Here is an 18,778-nt window from a genome sequence, read left to right as displayed (position 1 = left end):
TTTCTGAACCAACAAAGCTAGTGTTTATCACTGGTCTTCCCTCTGCCTTTGCATTACCTGAAAGGTTTCTTTCAAAACAGGCCTCAAATAAATCTGCACTAGTACTGTTACCAAACTTTACTGATTAATTAATGAAGAATAAAGTATAGCTTTAAAAAAAAAACAAAACAACTTTCCTTATTTAGTTACTCACAGGGCTAGATCAATCATAGTAACATACTGTTCAAGATAACATCTGGTTTAGAATGGAAAAAAGAAAAAGAAGAAAAAAGAAATACATTAATAGAATTAGAGGAAAGGCAGAGCAAGAGGGGGGATAAAAGCTAAGGACAAGTCTTAGGAGGAACAAAAAAAAAAAAAAAAAAAGCTTGATGTCAGACATTTCTGGCTATTTATTTTTCCAAGCCACAATAAACAATAAGGCTCTGTCCTACCTGCTGTCATTAAGACTCTCTATCACCTCCAAAAGTGATGATCTTCAAGGAGGCTCAGGATACAGGATTCATTTACTACTTGCCCAACAGTCGATGCTTTGTAACCCGAGTCTCTTTAACCCACAACAACCAAGCATGCTCTTAGTAAGCATGAAGTAAAATCTAGCAGCTAAGAAAGTAATTTCAGTGAAAAGAAACATTTCATGGCATTTTTTCTCACGTGGGTCATGGGCAGAGAGCATGTGCATGGTCTGCCACCATAATTCAACTGCAGATTTTGTAACCTGTCAGTCTGAGCATTTGCACCAATTTAAGGAGCAAAACTAATGGTGTTTTCATTTCTTGAAACTGGTAATGAGACTGCTATTCCATTAATGTATGTGTTCTTCTACTTCTCTTTTTAAATTTATCTGACACCCAAACAATACAATGAAATAAACTGAAACTTACCTGTACAACTCCTGTACAAGAATCCAAGAAAATACATCCTTTTGGCTCCTTGGATATTTTTTCATCTTTATAAAAATTCATAATATATGAGTTATCCGACAATTGTGTCAACTGGAAGTAGCGCTTTTTGAATGACTGAAGTGGGAGGTGGGGAAAAAAAAAAAAGACAATTGTACTGCAAATTATTTTCACTGATACTTTATTCACAGGGTTTAAATAAAAGGCAACTCCTAACTGCACTTCAATCGCACTATTATGTGGATAAAGTAACATAATCAAACCTGAGATATAAACAGGTAAATGACAATAACAAAGAAGTGTGCCTCTGTGGGGGATATAAATCCCAATGGAATAAAGAAAGAATAATGCTGTCTCCTTACCCGAACAGTAATGCTATTGTTTACAGTGCTGTTGAAATTCCCTTTATAAAGCCATCCAGACTTGTAAACTCCTGCTGCTAATCCTCCTCCTCCGCCACCACCACCACCTTTTGAAGATGAGTGGGACGTTGTATCCTGTGTGAAAGAAATGATTAATATTGCATGGGCTTGCTTTTTGAATTCTAAGACAAAAGAAAACTGTAATGTGTGAATATCTGTTTGACAACAAATAATCATCCTTTCGTTCCTTTTAAAATAAGACATTATTAATATGCCTGCTGTGCACATGATGACATAAGACACAAAGCTGTTCCACTAACTTCAGAGTTATTTAAAATATGAAATATTTTACAGGAGATAATGAGCCTCCATTATTATTCTTTATTTGATATTAAAGCAATAAATAACTCTTCCACAGGGAAAAAAAACTAACACCAAAAAAGAACATACATACTTCATCCTTATCCGCATCTTCATGATCAATTTCAAAGGAATGTGATGGCAGTTTCTCTGGTCTACATTCATTTCTGGGAGAGGAGGAAAAATGTAATATTTTTTTTAAAAAAAATAAGTGTACCTGCTATTTCAGGGAGGCAACCATTCCAAGCCCCCACAGCATCTTCAACACACCTATTGCCTACTGCCTCAGTATCCTACCGCCTCCTTTAAAAACCACTAGTTTCAATATACAGCTTTTTTCTTAAGTCCCATATATTTTTTTCAACACTATGAAGTTTTAACTGTTCTATACAAATGATGAAATACCACTTCTTGTTCTCTTCACTGCTCTTCCACCACAACAGGCAACAAAACCCCATTCCCAAAGAGATACCACATCTAAGGCTGTCAGATGAATGAGCATGAACTCTTTAATAGCTTTTTCTGACCAAGAACATTAGAACATTCAGCTTAAAGCTTCTATATTTTTTCAAAATTTCAAGAAATTTTTACTAAGCTATATGATGAGCACAGCCTGAAAGTAACTTTTAAAAATACACATATGTCTTTTTGATGTGGTGTCATATAAGATCTTCATATTGTCAACTTAAAACCAAAACTGAACATGAAAAAGCAAGGCCCTTCGGCATTTGATTAGTTTTAAGCACATACGTAATTTTGCTTAGGCCCAGAGTACTTCTCATGGTGCAGAATTAAACCTTAAGTAACAGTCAAATACACGTGATAAAAAAAAAAAAAAATCAAAGAAATTGTAAAATGAAGAAATACTAGATTTTTCTGTGGCCTGAGAAATACCAATATCGTTTTCAAATTCCCGAAGATTACAAACCTCATCTTGGAAATCTTCAGTTATCTTACAAAAACCTACAAAAGCTGTCATGTTAAAAGACATAATTTCTCAGGAAGACAGTAAATCTTCCAGAATTTACTTTCATCTACCCAGCCTGAGAACAGGAACAGAGCAACACTACTGTCTACCATGCAAGGAAGCAAACGCAGACAGAAGTTGAGAAACCACATACTGCTCAGCTAGTTTCCTCTCTCAACGTAGTGAACTTTAGCCCACAGTAGCGCATAATATTAAATGTCACTAATTTGGAAAAAAAAAAAAAAAAAAAGGGGTAGCTTTGACTTTTCATTTTCTATACATTCATACCCAAGTTACAGATTAGGAAGATTAGTGAGCAACACATATCTTCTCTTCACTTTGCCCATTTCAAAGTCACTGTTCTCATGACGTGACCACCCCACTGCAACCCAAGTCAGCACTTCGGCTGAGCCAGGAGAACCAAGTGCACACACAATACATGAGTTTTATTCTCTGTTTTAGTTTGTTCTTGTTTAGGCGTTTGTTTAATGCAAACAACTGATCAATATTTTGAATAAAAGGAACATTTGCAATCTATTGACATCTTTGACATCTGTAAAGTGTTAACATTCAGAATATTTGTGATGGAAATCCAATGCAACCAAGGGCAGCTGTTAAAATTTCTTACATAAACACTCCCTCTACCCAGAAGAACCCCAAACAAAAAAATTCAAGCCAAATCCCACCTTTTACAAAAAACACCATTCAAGCCTTCACATTTTTAGACAAAAATCCTATTAGCTTATTCATTATTCAGAGCTAAAAGTGCACTGCAGCGCTCTTGGGGTGATGTGTGGGCAGACTGACTGATGCACCACCGCACACATTTGCTTGATGATCTGTACCAGTAACAGGACAAGTTAGTCAGCTACTAAAAAAAAAAAAAAATCTCCAAAACAAAACCCCAGCCTTAATGCCCTTGATACTACTGGGGAGGGGAAGGAGTAAGAAATCTGCTGGATTAGCAGAGTGCTGACCCCTCACCATATGATGCAGCAACTCTGCCCCAGGTCAGAAAGTGAGCCCGTCCCATTAAACCACAGCCTTCCACTAGCTTGGGTACATGGTAAGTTTCTTAGAAAGAACAACCCCCTTCTGTTCTCTCAGCAGAGCTATAAAGGAGAGAGGAAAGGACAGACCACTACTGCTTCAGGTGTCAGATCTCACTGACCACCCACAAAACACTCAATCCACTCAGAACTGCGTGTCACTCTCCGTAGAAGTTTTTCTCTTCCTTGGGTAGGAATCCTGTTGGGCATGCTCATCATCGTTTTAGGGCAGGCAGGTAAAGTGTGGTAAGGATATGACCCTGTTTGTATACCCTCTTTTTTCTGCCTACCGACTCTTCAGACCCATATGAAGATGCAGAATTCCAAGGGATCAGACCTGAAAGATCTACCGATGTACCAGGTTTTCTATAGGCAACAACAAAAACTTTGCTCATGACTCTTTCTGTTCCCAGACATACTGTCACCACTGCACACACGAAGCAACCGCTGTTCTTCCTCCACCCTTACACTTGCTCAAGAAGCAAGAACACACCAGCACAAAGCATAAAAAACTGGTGTAAAAAGAGGTAGCGAGAGCTCACAGAGAGGAATTTAAGGGGTCGAAAGACCTGAGAAAAACCTCAAAGGAGGAACACACTCAAAGAAAAACTAAACCAATTGCTAAATGTTTTGGTAATGTTGTCGTGCACATGTCATTCAGCTCTTCCCCGCTGCCACAGCACTACTCAGTGGAGTTGCACTACGGACACGTTGAGCCCTCACTGCCTGCCCCAGGTGGTCGGCAGCGCACTGCAGCTGCCTCCCACTCAGAACGGGTCCGCGTGCAGAAAGAGTCAGTACTCCGAAAGAGTAATTTCAGTATCTGATAGAAACCTGCTACAGCATGCAGCCGTTACCTGGCGTGCTGTACGGCTGTGTGAAACAGCACAGCGTGCCCTCACGTACAAACAAGTATGGAGTCCTTCAGCATTGCTGCTAGCCCCAGTTTGGGTGTTTCTAAATGGGAAAGCCCATGGGAAGGTTCAGCACCTCAGTGAACAGAAGTACCTTAGCCACAGTTAGTTCTGGTACTGTAAATTATGTTCCTTTCCCATGATGCAAAGCTAGATGCTGAACACCCATCCAATCTTCCCCAATACAACAACTTCCTATAAAGGAATTGATACAACAATACGCTCGAATTTCTGATAGTGCAACAGCACTTTTGAACGAATGGAACCAAAACCTGTGGAAACCTGACATCCAGAGCTATCAACAGTGAGATACAAAACTATGACATATCAAGCCACTTTATTTTTAATGAGGAGATCTAGTTTAAAACACTAAACTTTGTAATATGCATGGGAAAACCAAGGTCCACTGACATTGAAGAGGCTGTAAATGGTATGAAATGAGGTGGACTCCAAACTAGCTCTGTTTAAGGTACGTTAAGGTCAAAAGCCATGACAACTTCCAGCAAACAAAATACAAACACTCCTGCTTATTATAACTCTGCTTCTGAAACATTAATCAGTGCTGCATCCAAACCATTCTCAAGTACTATGTTGTGCTACAAGACAAAACAAGAACTCGTTTTGTTATAATCCTCTGTGTGAGGGGGTAAAAAAAACAGTAAGATGTGAGACACCACAACAACCCTGGAGCAGGAACTCATGAAAGCAAATCATATTAAGCACCACATTAAAATAACCTTTGCAGAAGAGGATGCATGTAATCAGCTAAAATATACTTTTGTGCAGAGTAATGCAACCACATCTGTCAAATGCATATTTCATGAGTTAAGATGCTTAAGGTTAAATGGAAAACTGCTGTGCTGCAAACATTTTTCTTGAGCACTAAATACATTCATATGCTGTATCAGTACACTAGGTACTTCAAATAAAAGGTGTGCTTATAACTTCGATTAGCAAAACTGCTCTTAACGGCTTTTTGCACTACCATATTCACTGTTCATAAAAATACCAACATACAAGAGAAAGTGCAGATCTGAGGGAAGGCTTGCAGCACAAAATCTTCTGAAAACAACATCTAAAGGGACCACAATAATCAATATATCAGTTCCTACAGTAGTATGTTTAGTTAGTACTAGTTTCCATCCAGCCCAAGCCTGGAGCACCCATTCCTGTCTTATGTGCACATAACAACCTTTTTCATCCAGTGTCAAGATTTTAATGCCTTGAATCCCAGGAAAGGAGATGGTAGCACAGCTTGTTTGAGCATTCAGTGATTTTATTAACCACTCACTAAAACAGTCCTCAGGGCACAGGATACAAACCTGCCAGAAACAGGAGTATGGGTAAAAAATCACACGTGAAGGAACGAGCACCGAATTCTTAATTTCTTTCCACTCAAGTCAAGCAACTTGTTCCTCCTTCTCCCAGCACCTTTACACTGATTTTAAGATACTGCCTCCAAGCACAGAAGGGATGCCTGCTTACCGAGAAACCTGCACATTTTCTGCAGCCTTTTATCACCCGTGCTGCACTAGCGCATGCTGTACACATTGCTCCCAGTTCTTCTGTACAGTGCAGCTACAAAGCGCTAAGTGAAATCCTACTCCTCTGTTACACAGGGTAACTAAAAGGAGGATTCAACCCACTTAAAGGTGAGTGACATTTATGCATTATTAAGGAAAACAGAAAGCCAGCTTTCCTGTATCAACTGTGCTTTGAATGCGCAAATACGTTTCTAAGGATTTGAATCAGCACTAACAGAGTTTGTTGATACTAGTGAATTCTGCAGAGTCTTGAACTTTTGCTGAAGGACCTTTTCTTCGCCTTTTTAAAAATGCAAGGCACTATAAATATGGTAAAACAAGCAGAGCATGTAAGACAAAAGGAAGTGAAAATATGGACAAAGCTCAGCAAAATGACACAAACCTAATAGGAAAAAAATAAAAAAAGAAGAACTTATGATAGATCTTACTGTGGTAAGTGTCGAAAGTCTTCTGAATACTGTTCATATTTGTAGTTCACAACATGCCACTGGGAACTGTAATATTTACAAGCCTAAAGAGAAAAAATACAAACAGTAGAATTACTACAACTGTTTAGACTCAAGAAGGCTAGAGAACTAGGAAAGATCTGAGGAGTCCTTTTTGCTAGAGAACAATCTCTTTTATAGCTGGGTGCACAGTTTTTAAAGGAAAGTCAGTGTCCTATGTTTCCGTATTTTGAAGCACAATTTCCCTTTTAAATCAAATGCACCGAATCATACAAGATGGAGCAGGGGGCTCACAGCAATTTAACATGCTTTACCGATTCTCATCTACTCTGTAAGAAAGCATGATTAAATTACATCGCCACTGCCTCTAAAGACACTACCTAGTTTAGCCCTGACTTTCTCCATGGACATTAATTATACATTTTTTGTTTGTATCCTGTTTCATTACCCAAGTCTTAATTGTAAATACATTTGCCCTACTCCCTTTATTCCGCTGTGCTGCAGCACAAGCCCCCTACTGCTTGTTCTGCTGGTAAGGATTGATCTTTAACCTCTTAACAACATTCAGGAAGAAATTAATAGGGATATCATTTCTCACCAGTCTTGTTCTCCCTTTCACACTGAATTTGCTTAGTCACCCCTTACAACCTCCTCCTAGTTTTTATTTTCTAAAAAAAATTCTTGCTGGCTTTGCATTCATCTTTTGAAATTGTTCTTAATATATCTATCTCCCTTAAATAAGGGAACCAGACCTGAGCAGAGACTATACTGAAGGGCTTGGCTATGCTGTCAGATAGACTAGAATAACTGTGATTTACTCGATGCAGAACATTTGTCAATGCAGTTAAATACAACACAACATTTTTGAACGCAACAAGTTGCATGGAATATGTAGTTACTGATAAAGTACGCATCTACAAGATCAGAACTTCTAGTGATCCTAGCTACAGAGTGTAAAATGTTAATGTACAGTATGCTGAAGAATTTACCCCATATTGCATTATTTTCTCCCCACACTCCACCTGAACATTCACACCAGTCCATGTGAGATGGACAGGAAAAAAGAAAGATCAAGCCTAAAACCTAGCAGCAGAAGATGCTGCCTAAGACCACAGGGGAAGGGAGGCACATCAGGAAGGAAAATGGTAGAATCTACAGCAAAGAAAGAAGCAGCAGTGGCAAAATGAATCTGAGATGTGAACAGGAAGGACAGTCTCACAGAGAGGCATGAGAAGGATGAGACTCCAGGAGAAAAATTTCCATGGAATAAAGGATGTATCAGAGAGAGTTAAATACCAAAAGCTACTCAGAGAAAGTAGAAGAAAAGTCAACAAGGGGACAGGATAAATTAGTACTCTGAGTGGGGGTATTCCTTCTCTTCCCTGCTAACCTCTTCTGGAGCTCCCGTGGGAGTCATTGCTTGCACAGCAGTCTCTGCCTCAGAGGGGCAGAGAGAATTATCAGGCTGCTGGAACAAAAATTGAGATGGGCTGAAAACTTAAAGGTAGTGCTTTCTAAATTACTCAGCACTAACTTAACAATCACGTAAAACATACACACTGCGTAGCCAAAAATCAATTTAAGAAGCCATCTTGGGTGTCGTCACAGTCTTCTGTGACAACTTTATTTGCTTTGAAGTATGGAAGAGGTGGCAAGGAAGCGGACACGCAATTATAGGCAGCTCTCTCCCACCCTGATACTGAACTGAGCAGTTCAGCACAGCCAAAGGCAGTCTGCAGTAAACATGTTGCATGTGGACCTAGCATCTACTTTCTGGTTTGACATAAACTTCATTATCTTACAGGATGCAGAATAAAGTGTGACCATCAGACAATACAAAATTTTCACATATTCTTTGAGAGCGAACAGAGCAATATAGCATTACAACTTACTAACTCTGCACCTTGCAGTGTCAGGTCCAGAGCCTTGCCCTCACAATCACATTCCTGCACTACTACAATGTTGTTTCCATTTTCCCTTTGAATAGAGAAAAAAAACCCTGACTCTACCAAAAAATATCCTGTTTTGTGAATCTTCACAAAAAGACTTGGTCACCCTTGTTATTTGTGTGTTCAAAGTTTTAACTAAAACTATCTGATAGTCACGTGAGCCAGAAGAATCCTCTGCGAGAGCAAGGCATGCTCTGTTCTGCATGAGCCCATGAAAAGCTTGTTCATTGAGTGTTGTGAGGGTGAGCACAGACCCTCCGATTCACACTTCACTCGCTTTCTACTTGGCAAATATAAACCAACTGAACCTTCTACAGAAAGGACCACTTTTCCCCTGTGGTACTGTCATTACTAAGTATTCTACTTAACAGATGCAATTAAAGCCCACAGAGAATTCTCAACACGAGCTTTTATTGCAAACATTATAGGCTGATGTGTTAAAAAAAAAAAAAAAAAAAAAAAAAAGACTTGTGAATAACATATAGAATAGACCACAGCATTTTAGCTTATAACTATAAAGGTTTATTGTGTTCCTCCAAAAAAAAGCTAATCAAAATAAAAATCGAAAGGGACAAGCAACACATTCAAGCATCATTCAGTAAACTCACAAAAGGCAAGCCAATTCAGTGCAGCAGCTAATGCTGGTCTTGAACTAGCTTGTTGCAGCTACACATTGTAAACTAGATCTAGCTTAAATAAAAAAAAACAAAACCAAAGCCAAAAATGTTTTAGCATTTTATCTTCAGAATATCCCAACTAAAAATCACATAATTCTGCTGACTGTACTGACTTCCAATTATTTTTATTTATTTTTTAACTGGAAATTACTACTGGAAATCTAATTTTAGCAATGAGGAAAAATACCTGCGAGAACCTGATTTGAGGAAAAAGAAAAAAAAAACTTTCTAGAGGCAGAGATTTCATCAAGAGACCAGAGCTGGATCCTACTGTTCCTGGCAAAGAGCGGAGGCACCAGCGCAGGGGCTGTTGAACTCAAGTGGACTGTGGAGGAGGAAAAATATAGACAGAGAAATGGAAGCTTTGGGACGTGGGAGGGTTGGCATACGTTTTGCATGAACTTTCCTACTGCACTGTTGATCAGGGAGGCTGCACAGCCCATTCCCAAGGGCCCTATCAAATTCAGGTCATTTTCTGTTTTTTTTTCTGTCCACTGGCCTAATTTTTCCTTAGACACACAGACAATCCTGCAAGCTTTTTCCACCTGTAACTTCTTAGCTCTAATTCTGGCGATGACAGCATGATGGCTACCACAGTGAAAGATGCAATTAAAAATATTTACCCTGCAATGCAAGTTAACCTTTTTTTTTTTTTTTTTTTTTTTTTTTGGGGGGGGGGGGGAGGAGCGGGGAGGAGGGGAAGGGAAGAAAAGAGAATGGGAAGTGAGAGAAACATAGATGAAGCAGACATCTTGAAACATTTGAAAGCAACTCCCCTACCGATACTCTAAGATAGTGCTAGGGACATGGTCTTCAGAAATACAGATGCACATATGGTAAAAGTAATTAGTGGAACAACTGGGCTTCTTGCAGAGAAACTTCACGCACTGAGCAGCCTTACCACCTCACTCACCCTTGAAGAGCACCTATTTCTGAGATGGAAAACAGGGATGTTGCACAGAGAAGGACAAACCCATGCAAAAGCTTGGAAACAGAAAGCAAAGACCTTCCAGAGGTGGATGTGGCCACAGAGCTACAGGGGAAGCTGCAGTGATGGCTTTGTGCTCTGCCCCATGATGGGGACATGCATGGCACTGCTCATAAAGCCTTCCCCACCGCTTCTCCCTCCTGTGACCTCTGCTGCAACAACCAAAGGCAGAGTGCAGGGATTTGGGAAGGTGGAAGGCAGTATGACCACCCTGGCTTGAAATTCTGCCCTCCACCCCAGGCCCACCCCTGCTCCCTTACACCTGTGACAAGCACAGCAGCGTCACAACTAGCTGCTAGCAACTGGGACCTTCATTTTGGGACTCTCAAAGCTGCTTCCAAATAACACAGTTCAAACACATAGTAAAGTCCAGTGACATGGCAGCGTAACAAATCAAAACATTCAAACATACTATTAAAACATTCTTAAAAATTATTTATTTGTGCTATCAAAAGACCCACCGTCCCGACACTACAGGTTCTTTAAAGTACTGAAAGCACTTTAGATTTTGAAGTTGGGGAAATCTACACTGTGATGAGCAATAATAAAACCTTTATCAATTTATCAAGATATTTACAAGCTACAAGTATGCTCAAACACAGCTCAAGAGTGACAGCAGGTTTCTGAAGGAGACTGGCCTGACTTTAACTGGTGCATGTCAGCCCTCTGATGGTACCAACCAGCCCCAAACCAGCCCATCTCCATGGCAGTAGTGATATTTATCAAGAGGATTTTCCTTTTTAATTTGACTTTGAAATATGTAAGAGCAACACTGATTAGCCTGAAAATAAAAAAGCTTCAGAAATCAACTGTATGGACACACAACCACTTTCAGGAGTTACACAGAAAGCTGTGCAACATAACATTATGATTAATAAAACTCACATTTAATAATTACTTACAGATCCTGTAGACACAATCTGCAAAATCCCAAATAATAATAAAAAATCTCAGATGAACAGTGAGGGCTCTAAAAACTTACTACAAGTGACAACTCCAACTTTTGTATGTAGAAAACCGAGGCAGGAAAGTTAGGAGGCATCCACATGAATACTACACCATAGCAGACAAAATGAACGACATCAACCATCAAATGAAAATTTATTATTCTTACACTGTTATTTTATTTCGTTGTAGTGCTTTCCACCCAGCTTGGTCCCTACTGCTCTGAGGATGAACTGTGAGGACTACAACGACACCCACAAATGAAAAGGAGCCAAGGCGGGGGTGCAGGAAAGCTCACTTTCAACAGCTCTCCCCAGCAAACTCATTCCTTCATTGTCCTCGTCTCTGTCATTTCCATCAGTTAAACCACCAAAATTTGACATGAGCTATAGAGTCACTGAACAGGTTGAAGCAGTGCTGCATGTGCAGTGCCCTTAGCGCACTCCGTTCTGAGCTCACCTCAGACTGCCTTACTTGCTGTGCTGGCTGATGGCAGATGTCACAGGCAGGACACAATCAGGTCACACATGCCATTAATAACTGCCCTCTGGTCCCAGGCTTTTTCCAGCAGGTTGCTAAGATGACAACTGCCTAGATGTCCATGGATTGAAAGAAGCAACTGGCTCTACAATGACTTTTAAAGCTACAAGCGTGCTCAAACACAGCTCAAGAGTGACAGCACGTTTCTGAAGGAGACTGGCCTGACTAACTGGTGCATGTCAGCCCTCTGATGGTACCAACCAGCCCATCTCCATGGCAGTAGGCCACGCACCTCAGTGACCAGCAAGAAGTGCACAGCAGGACGATAGTAGCAATAGGATTGGAAGAATGCAGTGTGAACTCTGCCATCTGTGCTAGAATACGGATGAGCCCACCAGTGGCAGCACTCACGAGCTGATCCAGCACCCAGCAAGTCACCAAAGGAGCCCTTCCTGCGGCAGCCACCGCTGCGGGATCAGGCCCCTAAAGCAACAAGGATGGGTCAGGAGGTACTCAGTCTATCTGGGAGGGAGGGATGAGACAGCTCCTCAAAGGCTCCTCTGGACTTATTTTCCACAATTATACTGCATGACCCAGGGAAGCTTCTGCAGTAAGCTGCTCCATCCTCCTCCTGCCCGTGCCCAGCTCCCAGCACACCCCTCCATCCACAGGGTCAGCCCCTCTGCAAACGTGATTCCCAAAAACATAGCCAAGTAGATCCTTCCAAAAATGGCAGATGCATCTGGCTTAAACTCATTTAAGAAAGGACAGTTGACTGCTAATATTTCTTTACTTTCTGGATTTTTTTTCCATATATATCTAAAATTTCATCCATATAGATACACACTCCCAAATAGCATACATGTGTGCATATATGCATGCATGCTTTTGAAAATACTGACCTGATGCAAACCAACATGAGATTAAATATGTTGCAATTAGCTTAAATTCCTCAAACTAAATCTAACTTTGAATTGCAAAATGCACTATCCCCTTCTACTTCTGAATTAAATGGGGGAAAAATCCCAAGGATTGCCATTTCATCTGCATGTTCAGGAATACACAGTTGGGAAAGGTGATATTAGGAATGTTTTCACTGTCTGAAAGGAAAAATCTTATTTTGGTTCTTGTGGAGTGAATGTTTCTATTTGTCAAAATTATGGACGATGAGGACAATGCTGACTAGCAAAAATACATGCAGCAGACACTGTGAGGAACCAGAAAATTCAGAATTTGGGAGGAAACAGCATGGTACAGTACAGAATTCAAGGAAGTCAGGAATACTTAGAAAAAATAAGCACTGAAGACCATTTTATTCTGGCTTTAAAAGTTTCCGGAAATTCTTTTTTCTTGGAACCTAATTTAGTTACTCAATCTCCTCTTGCCTAAGAAAAGTTAAGGTGGAAAAATCAACATGGAAAATATGCTGAGACAACTAGAGGTATAGGAATGATCGATTCACAAAATATTACCTTTAAAATATACCTAATAATTAGGTATAAATTAATAAAGGGTTTAGAAAGTAATCAATCATAAAATGCAAAATATCCTCTTTGCATCCTACAGGAAACATTTAGTTATCAAAAGACTATTTATTCATCACCTCAATTTTATTTTTTTTAAAATTTTCATTTTAAAGTTTCAGCAGAAAGGAGAAGGTTAGACATTTTCTTTAAAGTAAATTCTTCTGCCTCATCCATTACCATAATATCTGAACATTAACAACAATGAAAGTTTTTGGTTACTGAGTAATCTAAAAGAGAACCGAATCAGACAATTAGAGGCATAAACCTTCCACTACAGCTGGACAGCATCAAATGCTGCCCTTACTGAAAGCTTTCCTCAGCAACATCAGCCGCATCTTTTTTCATCTGGCTTGTCAGCTCTTTTGCATCCATAAACCGATACTGCACAGGCAATCAAGTCATCCTGGCGTGCCTGTAAGTATTGTTTAGGATTACTTGAGCAAAAGGACTGTGATCAAATCCCCAGGCTGTCACATGCATGGATTTTGGTAAGGGCTGGGGGAAAAATACTAACCCTTGGAGGACTCTAGCAATGAAAGAGCCAGAGGTGGAAGTCAAGCCTTTGCACCATCACCAGTAGGAAACAAATGCCGAGGAGGAGACAGACAGGGTTTTAAGGCATTATCACAGGCTTCTGAAACCTTTTTAAATGGCCTATCAGTACCTTATAAACAAGACCATCTGAACACCACCAAATGTCCAGAAGGATGAGACAGGAGATCATGGATCTGAGCTCTTGCAATAGTTCCAGTACCATTTCCTCATGCTGCACCATATGAAAAAAATTATTTCACCTTCAACAGCAGACCCTTCAGTTGTAGTTATCTGACTTGCACCTGGCTTTGTGTTGCATCTTGCTAAACTACTGAGTGTAATACGTGCTACTAGTCAGAGACAGCCATTACCGCTTATGGGGAACACCAAAATGTTTTCAGCAAGATGAAGCTGTACGTTGCCTTTCTGTAGCTTCCCCAACAGTCTGATCAGGAATGAGGCATTTGATCCTGGGTTGTAACAAGTCCAGTTGACCGAAAGATAGAGTAAGTACAAGATGGATGCTTTCTCTGTTCATGATATCATAGTGCATTTGAAGAACAAGAAGAGTCATTCATTGAGTAAAGTGTTGTTTTTTTCACAGCTCAAAAAAAGAAGTGAAGGTCACAAACTCCACTCTTGGACATGTATCCAGAATTGCTGAACACCAGCCTGGAGCTCAACAGACTGCTACTGGGTCAGTACAGGTTCGTGCAATTACTGCAGTGGACTACAATCACAGATCATCACAGCATCCCAAGCTCAGTTTTACTTAATTTTGGACCAGAAACCATCCTCTTCCTGGAGCTTGATTTATTTTATATATAGATTTTGGCTTTGTGGCAGAGTGGAACATATGCATTACTACTTTAAAAGAGGGTCTTATCCTGCTACTATTCCATGCACATGCTAAGTTCTGTAGTACTGGTTTTTTCCACTGCTCTGCTACTCTCTCTGCCTCCCCTTGGCTCACTGGTACTGCAGAGAAAGCTAATAGATGTGTTCAATATGTATTTTACCAGGTTGTCATTAGCATCCCCTTGGAGCACTCAGCTGTAATGATTCCCAGACACTGTGTACAATGTTCCATTTTTAGACCCGCCACTTTCTCTATAAAGCCATGAGCATAGTGCTGGCCTTGCAACTTGTGGAACCTTAAAATAAAAAGCAGACCCCAAAGTGCTGAAAAGGTGACAGTGTCTCTGTGAGGGTATGACAATTCCATAAACTATGTTATCTTTTAACCTTATTGTCAGATTAAGATGGCAAAAAGTTCAGGGAATTTGAACTAGCAGTAAGTCGTTACTGTGCTTTCTAGACCTGCTGAAATAGGGCCTGCCTGTAAAATATCATGCTGCATACGGTTCAACAGCTACATTTCTGCCTAATCTTGGATATTTTTTTTAAAATCCCTGTGTTTGTCTGCAACTGACTTTTCCTCCACAAATTATCTTGCAGTTACAGTGCATATGAAATAGCCCATACTCGTTCAAACCAGGAAACCAGGTGTGAAAAATCCCAATCTGAAAAAAAAGTCGGGGAACACATATTACAGGCTAATTATAAGTGCTTGGAACTAAATCCCTTATTGAAGCTGGCTGAAAACTTGGTTTCATAAATCTGTTCTGTTAATGCAAATGATGATCTACACTTTAGATCTCTAATGAGAGATGGGGAAGCTTCAGGGAGCCATCTAAAGTAAATTCCTTTGCACAGCAGAGACAGCACCTCCAGTGTCCTTCAGAGTGATAAAACCACTGACAACCTGAAATATCCCTGAGGTAGCAGGAAGAGCAATCTTCCACAATCTGCCATCAGGTATGAAAAAATACTATAGGGTTTTCTTGATGTAGAGCAATTAATCACTCCTGCTTGGGCTCTAACCACCATGACAGAACTTTGCTTGACTTTCTACTATGAAGGTAGAACAGACTCTAAATACTGACAATAAATACAAACCCTTACACACCCTTCACAGTGCAACCACTCCTCAGACAGCTATAATATATACCTCCAAATAAGACACATACCTTGTAATAACTCTAACAGCCTAAAACGATGTCAGATAGTTATCTTCTTTGGAAAGATATCAACATTTTCAAAGTGCAAAGCGCATTCAGATGACCAATGATTCGCATGCATGTAAAAATACCAGCATCAATATCAGTGAACCAGCAGTGACAGGGAATGCAGCTGGCAAACAGCAAAATAAGAGGATGATTCAGTCTATTTGTAGTTTTTCTAGAAACAAACATCCCAGAATATGCATCTGCAGATATGCTGTTAACCCTCCCATTCCTTCCAGCCTCCGATATTCAAATTCAGGTGATTCGGATCACCTAAACAATACTAAAAGAAAGATGATGTTCATTATAATCATAGCATGCCTCCTCCAAACCCTTGGTTTTATTTAAAATTAAAGGATACACACACTAGAGATTTACCTCTTTAACAAATAAATTTTCTGCTTTTTGTTCTGCATCTTCAGGTACAGAAGGATACAGCGTCCTGATTTCCAGAGAAATTGTGTCTGTCTGACAAAAAAAAAAAAAGAAAAAAAAAGCAAGTTAGAGTGACAGAACAGCAGTTTTGCCTCATGAAGAGGTTAAGAACCTTATTATTATGGCTTGCATTTTTCAATTTGTCATGCAGCCAATACACATACATACCAACAACTACAACCCAGCTCCTGCCCACACATGCTATTCAATGCTATCAGCTAAAGCATTTATTACAAGCAAGAGCAATGTTTGAATAGATTTCTGGGAACAAAGTTGTTCCAAGCAAACTTGTTTCAGTGTCTGAGATTTCTGATAAAAATGTCATCAAGCCTTCCTTACATCTTGTCCCAGAAACATACACCAAATCCAACAGCGTTACTTGTCTCCTCCCCTTCTGCACCTCATGCCTTTTCAGCCAGGAATGTGGAAAAAGAACCAAAAGCTTTGACTCTTTTGGAAGGAAAAGAGAGGAGCAAAGAGTCCTCCCAATAAGTTGCAAAAGGACTGCCAGGACAGCTCAATGGTTGGAAAGCAAGTGGAACTAGGCAACAGCTTCTCAGCCTGGCATTCCCACCCGTGGGCGCAGGCAGCAGAGCAGGACTGACAAGGGGCTCCTGACGCTTCCTGTAACCTCCTTTCAAACTCAGCAGATGCTGCCCAAGTGAGGCTATTTTTTTTGAAGGCAGCTCCTAAGTGAGCTGGCTTGTCAGGCCACACAGTAGGAAACCACACAGAGAAGTGGATTTCTAGAAGGTTTCCACAAGGAGCCAAGCTTGCCTTAGTTCCCACCAGGCTAACAAGGGGCCAGGGCCACCAGCAGTGCTCCACTGTGTGACCCAGGGCCTCCGTGCTGAGGTTAGCATGGCAGTCACTTTGCAGAAGTCACAGGAGAGGGAGCGTTGGGGTATTTTGAAGTAAGCCACAGGTCTGGTCCACTCATTTTCACTGCCATAAGAGGGGAAAATAAACAAAACCAAACCCTACAAGACCAAATTAGGCTCTCAATTACAACGGAGTAACTCTGCCACTCAAGACAACAAAGGACTAAACCCAAGACACATCTGGTTTCCCAAGCTCACTTTCTCTTCCATTACAGAAAGGCACATGATTTCCAGAGGAAGACCTATGGCATAGGACTGGTTTAGTATGAAGAACCACTACTTACTCAATACCATGAGGCACCATGCAGTATCTACTGTGCCCCTGGAGGATATCCTCCCAGTCCCCAGTCTCAGACTAAAAAGTGATGGTTTTTCTCTACAAATTGGAAACACCCAAACTCTACATGACAATTGTCTGGATATTATTATGCATTTTGCCTTAAAGCTTGCACAGACCATGCTGATTCCCCCCCATCACTTTCCATATGAGTAATTGTTAAAGAAAGGCACGTATTGTTCAGGCAGATGTGAACATCATGGGATTCCCCGAACTTTTTCTGTTTCATCTGGTTAGCTTAGGATACAACACGATTAAAACATTTTGGCTCCCACAGGTAATGATGGTGCCTTACAGACACCACAAAGCAAAAGAATTCCTGTTATTCTGACAAACTAAGCGCAGTTTCCTAAATGCAGGCTCCTCGGCTCTACCCAGCTGTATTACCAAAGCCTGTGTGCAGTAAAGATTTACACAATCATTTAGACTATGAGTGAAAGAGGCAGCAGACAGAGAAGTATGAATTTTCAGGCCACATTTAGTAATAGTGAAGATGTCTGAATCCTTGGTTGCTTAGGGACTTTCCAACAGTACCCACAGTATCTGGAACACGCTTTGTTATTTTTACTTTACATACATGCAACATGTGAAGTCCCTTTTTTTAAGTGGTCCCAAGATGACGCAATCCCTGAGTACAGCTGAAAACCCATGGGTGGCCCTGAGGTCCATCCTATGGAGTTCTTCCCAGGGCTGGGGTCCTGCCACCAGCAGCAGCAGCCACTGTCCATCCTTCGATGATATCACCACTGCTGAAGATCAGCTGTGGTTTCAAACTAAGGCAGAGAGAGAGGCCACAGGAAAAGAGACATTTGATGCACCCCGTACCTCGTACTGACCCTGTTGGGACGGCAACTAAGCTGCAGCGCTTCTGCTTGCCCACAACAAAATTTGTGTACCCCCCATATTACGCAGAAGGTAACTAAAAAAACCCAATACTGGAAATTAAGACATATAGTAAGTCAAGTTTTTTTATCTAATACAATGCTTCTTGTCAACTGGCATCAACACACTGACCAAGACAGCCTTAAATCAGGTCACTGTGTCTCCCTTCCCTTATACAACTTGTTAAAAAGACAAGTGGAACAAGAGATGTAACTCAAGCCCACTGTTGTGCCTGTGATATACTCCCCCACCCTCCTTCTCAACAAGACACAATTTCGAAGAAACACAGCTGTGCAAAACAAAGCAATCATGTAGCATCGGGTTCTCACATTTGCAGACTTTGCCAAAGAATATCACAGGTTTATTTGCAGGTATAGAAGTGGGACGTGGAAAATCTTGTGTATTGTTATATTTAAACTTGTTTTAAAAACTACAAAGCACTTCCTTTCTGAGAATTAGTTATGTTCAACCACTTAGCTGCAAAAGCTTTGCCACAAAAACACTTCCTGTTCATAGCTGATTACTTCCAAAGTT

General features: G+C 40.5%; 1 protein-coding gene across 1 annotated transcript in view; it reads right to left on the bottom strand.

The window, feature by feature from the left end:
• DOCK10 (dedicator of cytokinesis 10) overlaps positions 1-18,778 on the bottom strand; it is a 159,664-nt gene that overhangs the window by 73,932 nt on the left and 66,954 nt on the right. The window contains exons 3-7 of the mRNA XM_080408973.1: positions 16,088-16,177; positions 6,527-6,609; positions 1,719-1,791; positions 1,265-1,399; positions 885-1,019 (exon numbers count right to left, since the gene is read on the bottom strand). Of these exons, the coding sequence (XP_080265099.1) occupies positions 885-1,019; positions 1,265-1,399; positions 1,719-1,791; positions 6,527-6,609; positions 16,088-16,177 (516 nt within the window). The remainder of the gene's footprint in view (positions 1-884; positions 1,020-1,264; positions 1,400-1,718; positions 1,792-6,526; positions 6,610-16,087; positions 16,178-18,778) is intronic.

This window comes from Falco punctatus (assembly GCF_963210335.1).
Source record: "Falco punctatus genome assembly, chromosome: 13".
In the NCBI taxonomy this organism is placed as follows: domain Eukaryota; kingdom Metazoa; phylum Chordata; class Aves; order Falconiformes; family Falconidae; genus Falco; species Falco punctatus.
The sequence above is the reverse complement of the archived record's forward strand: the minus strand, read 5'-3'. Positions and strand labels throughout refer to the sequence as shown.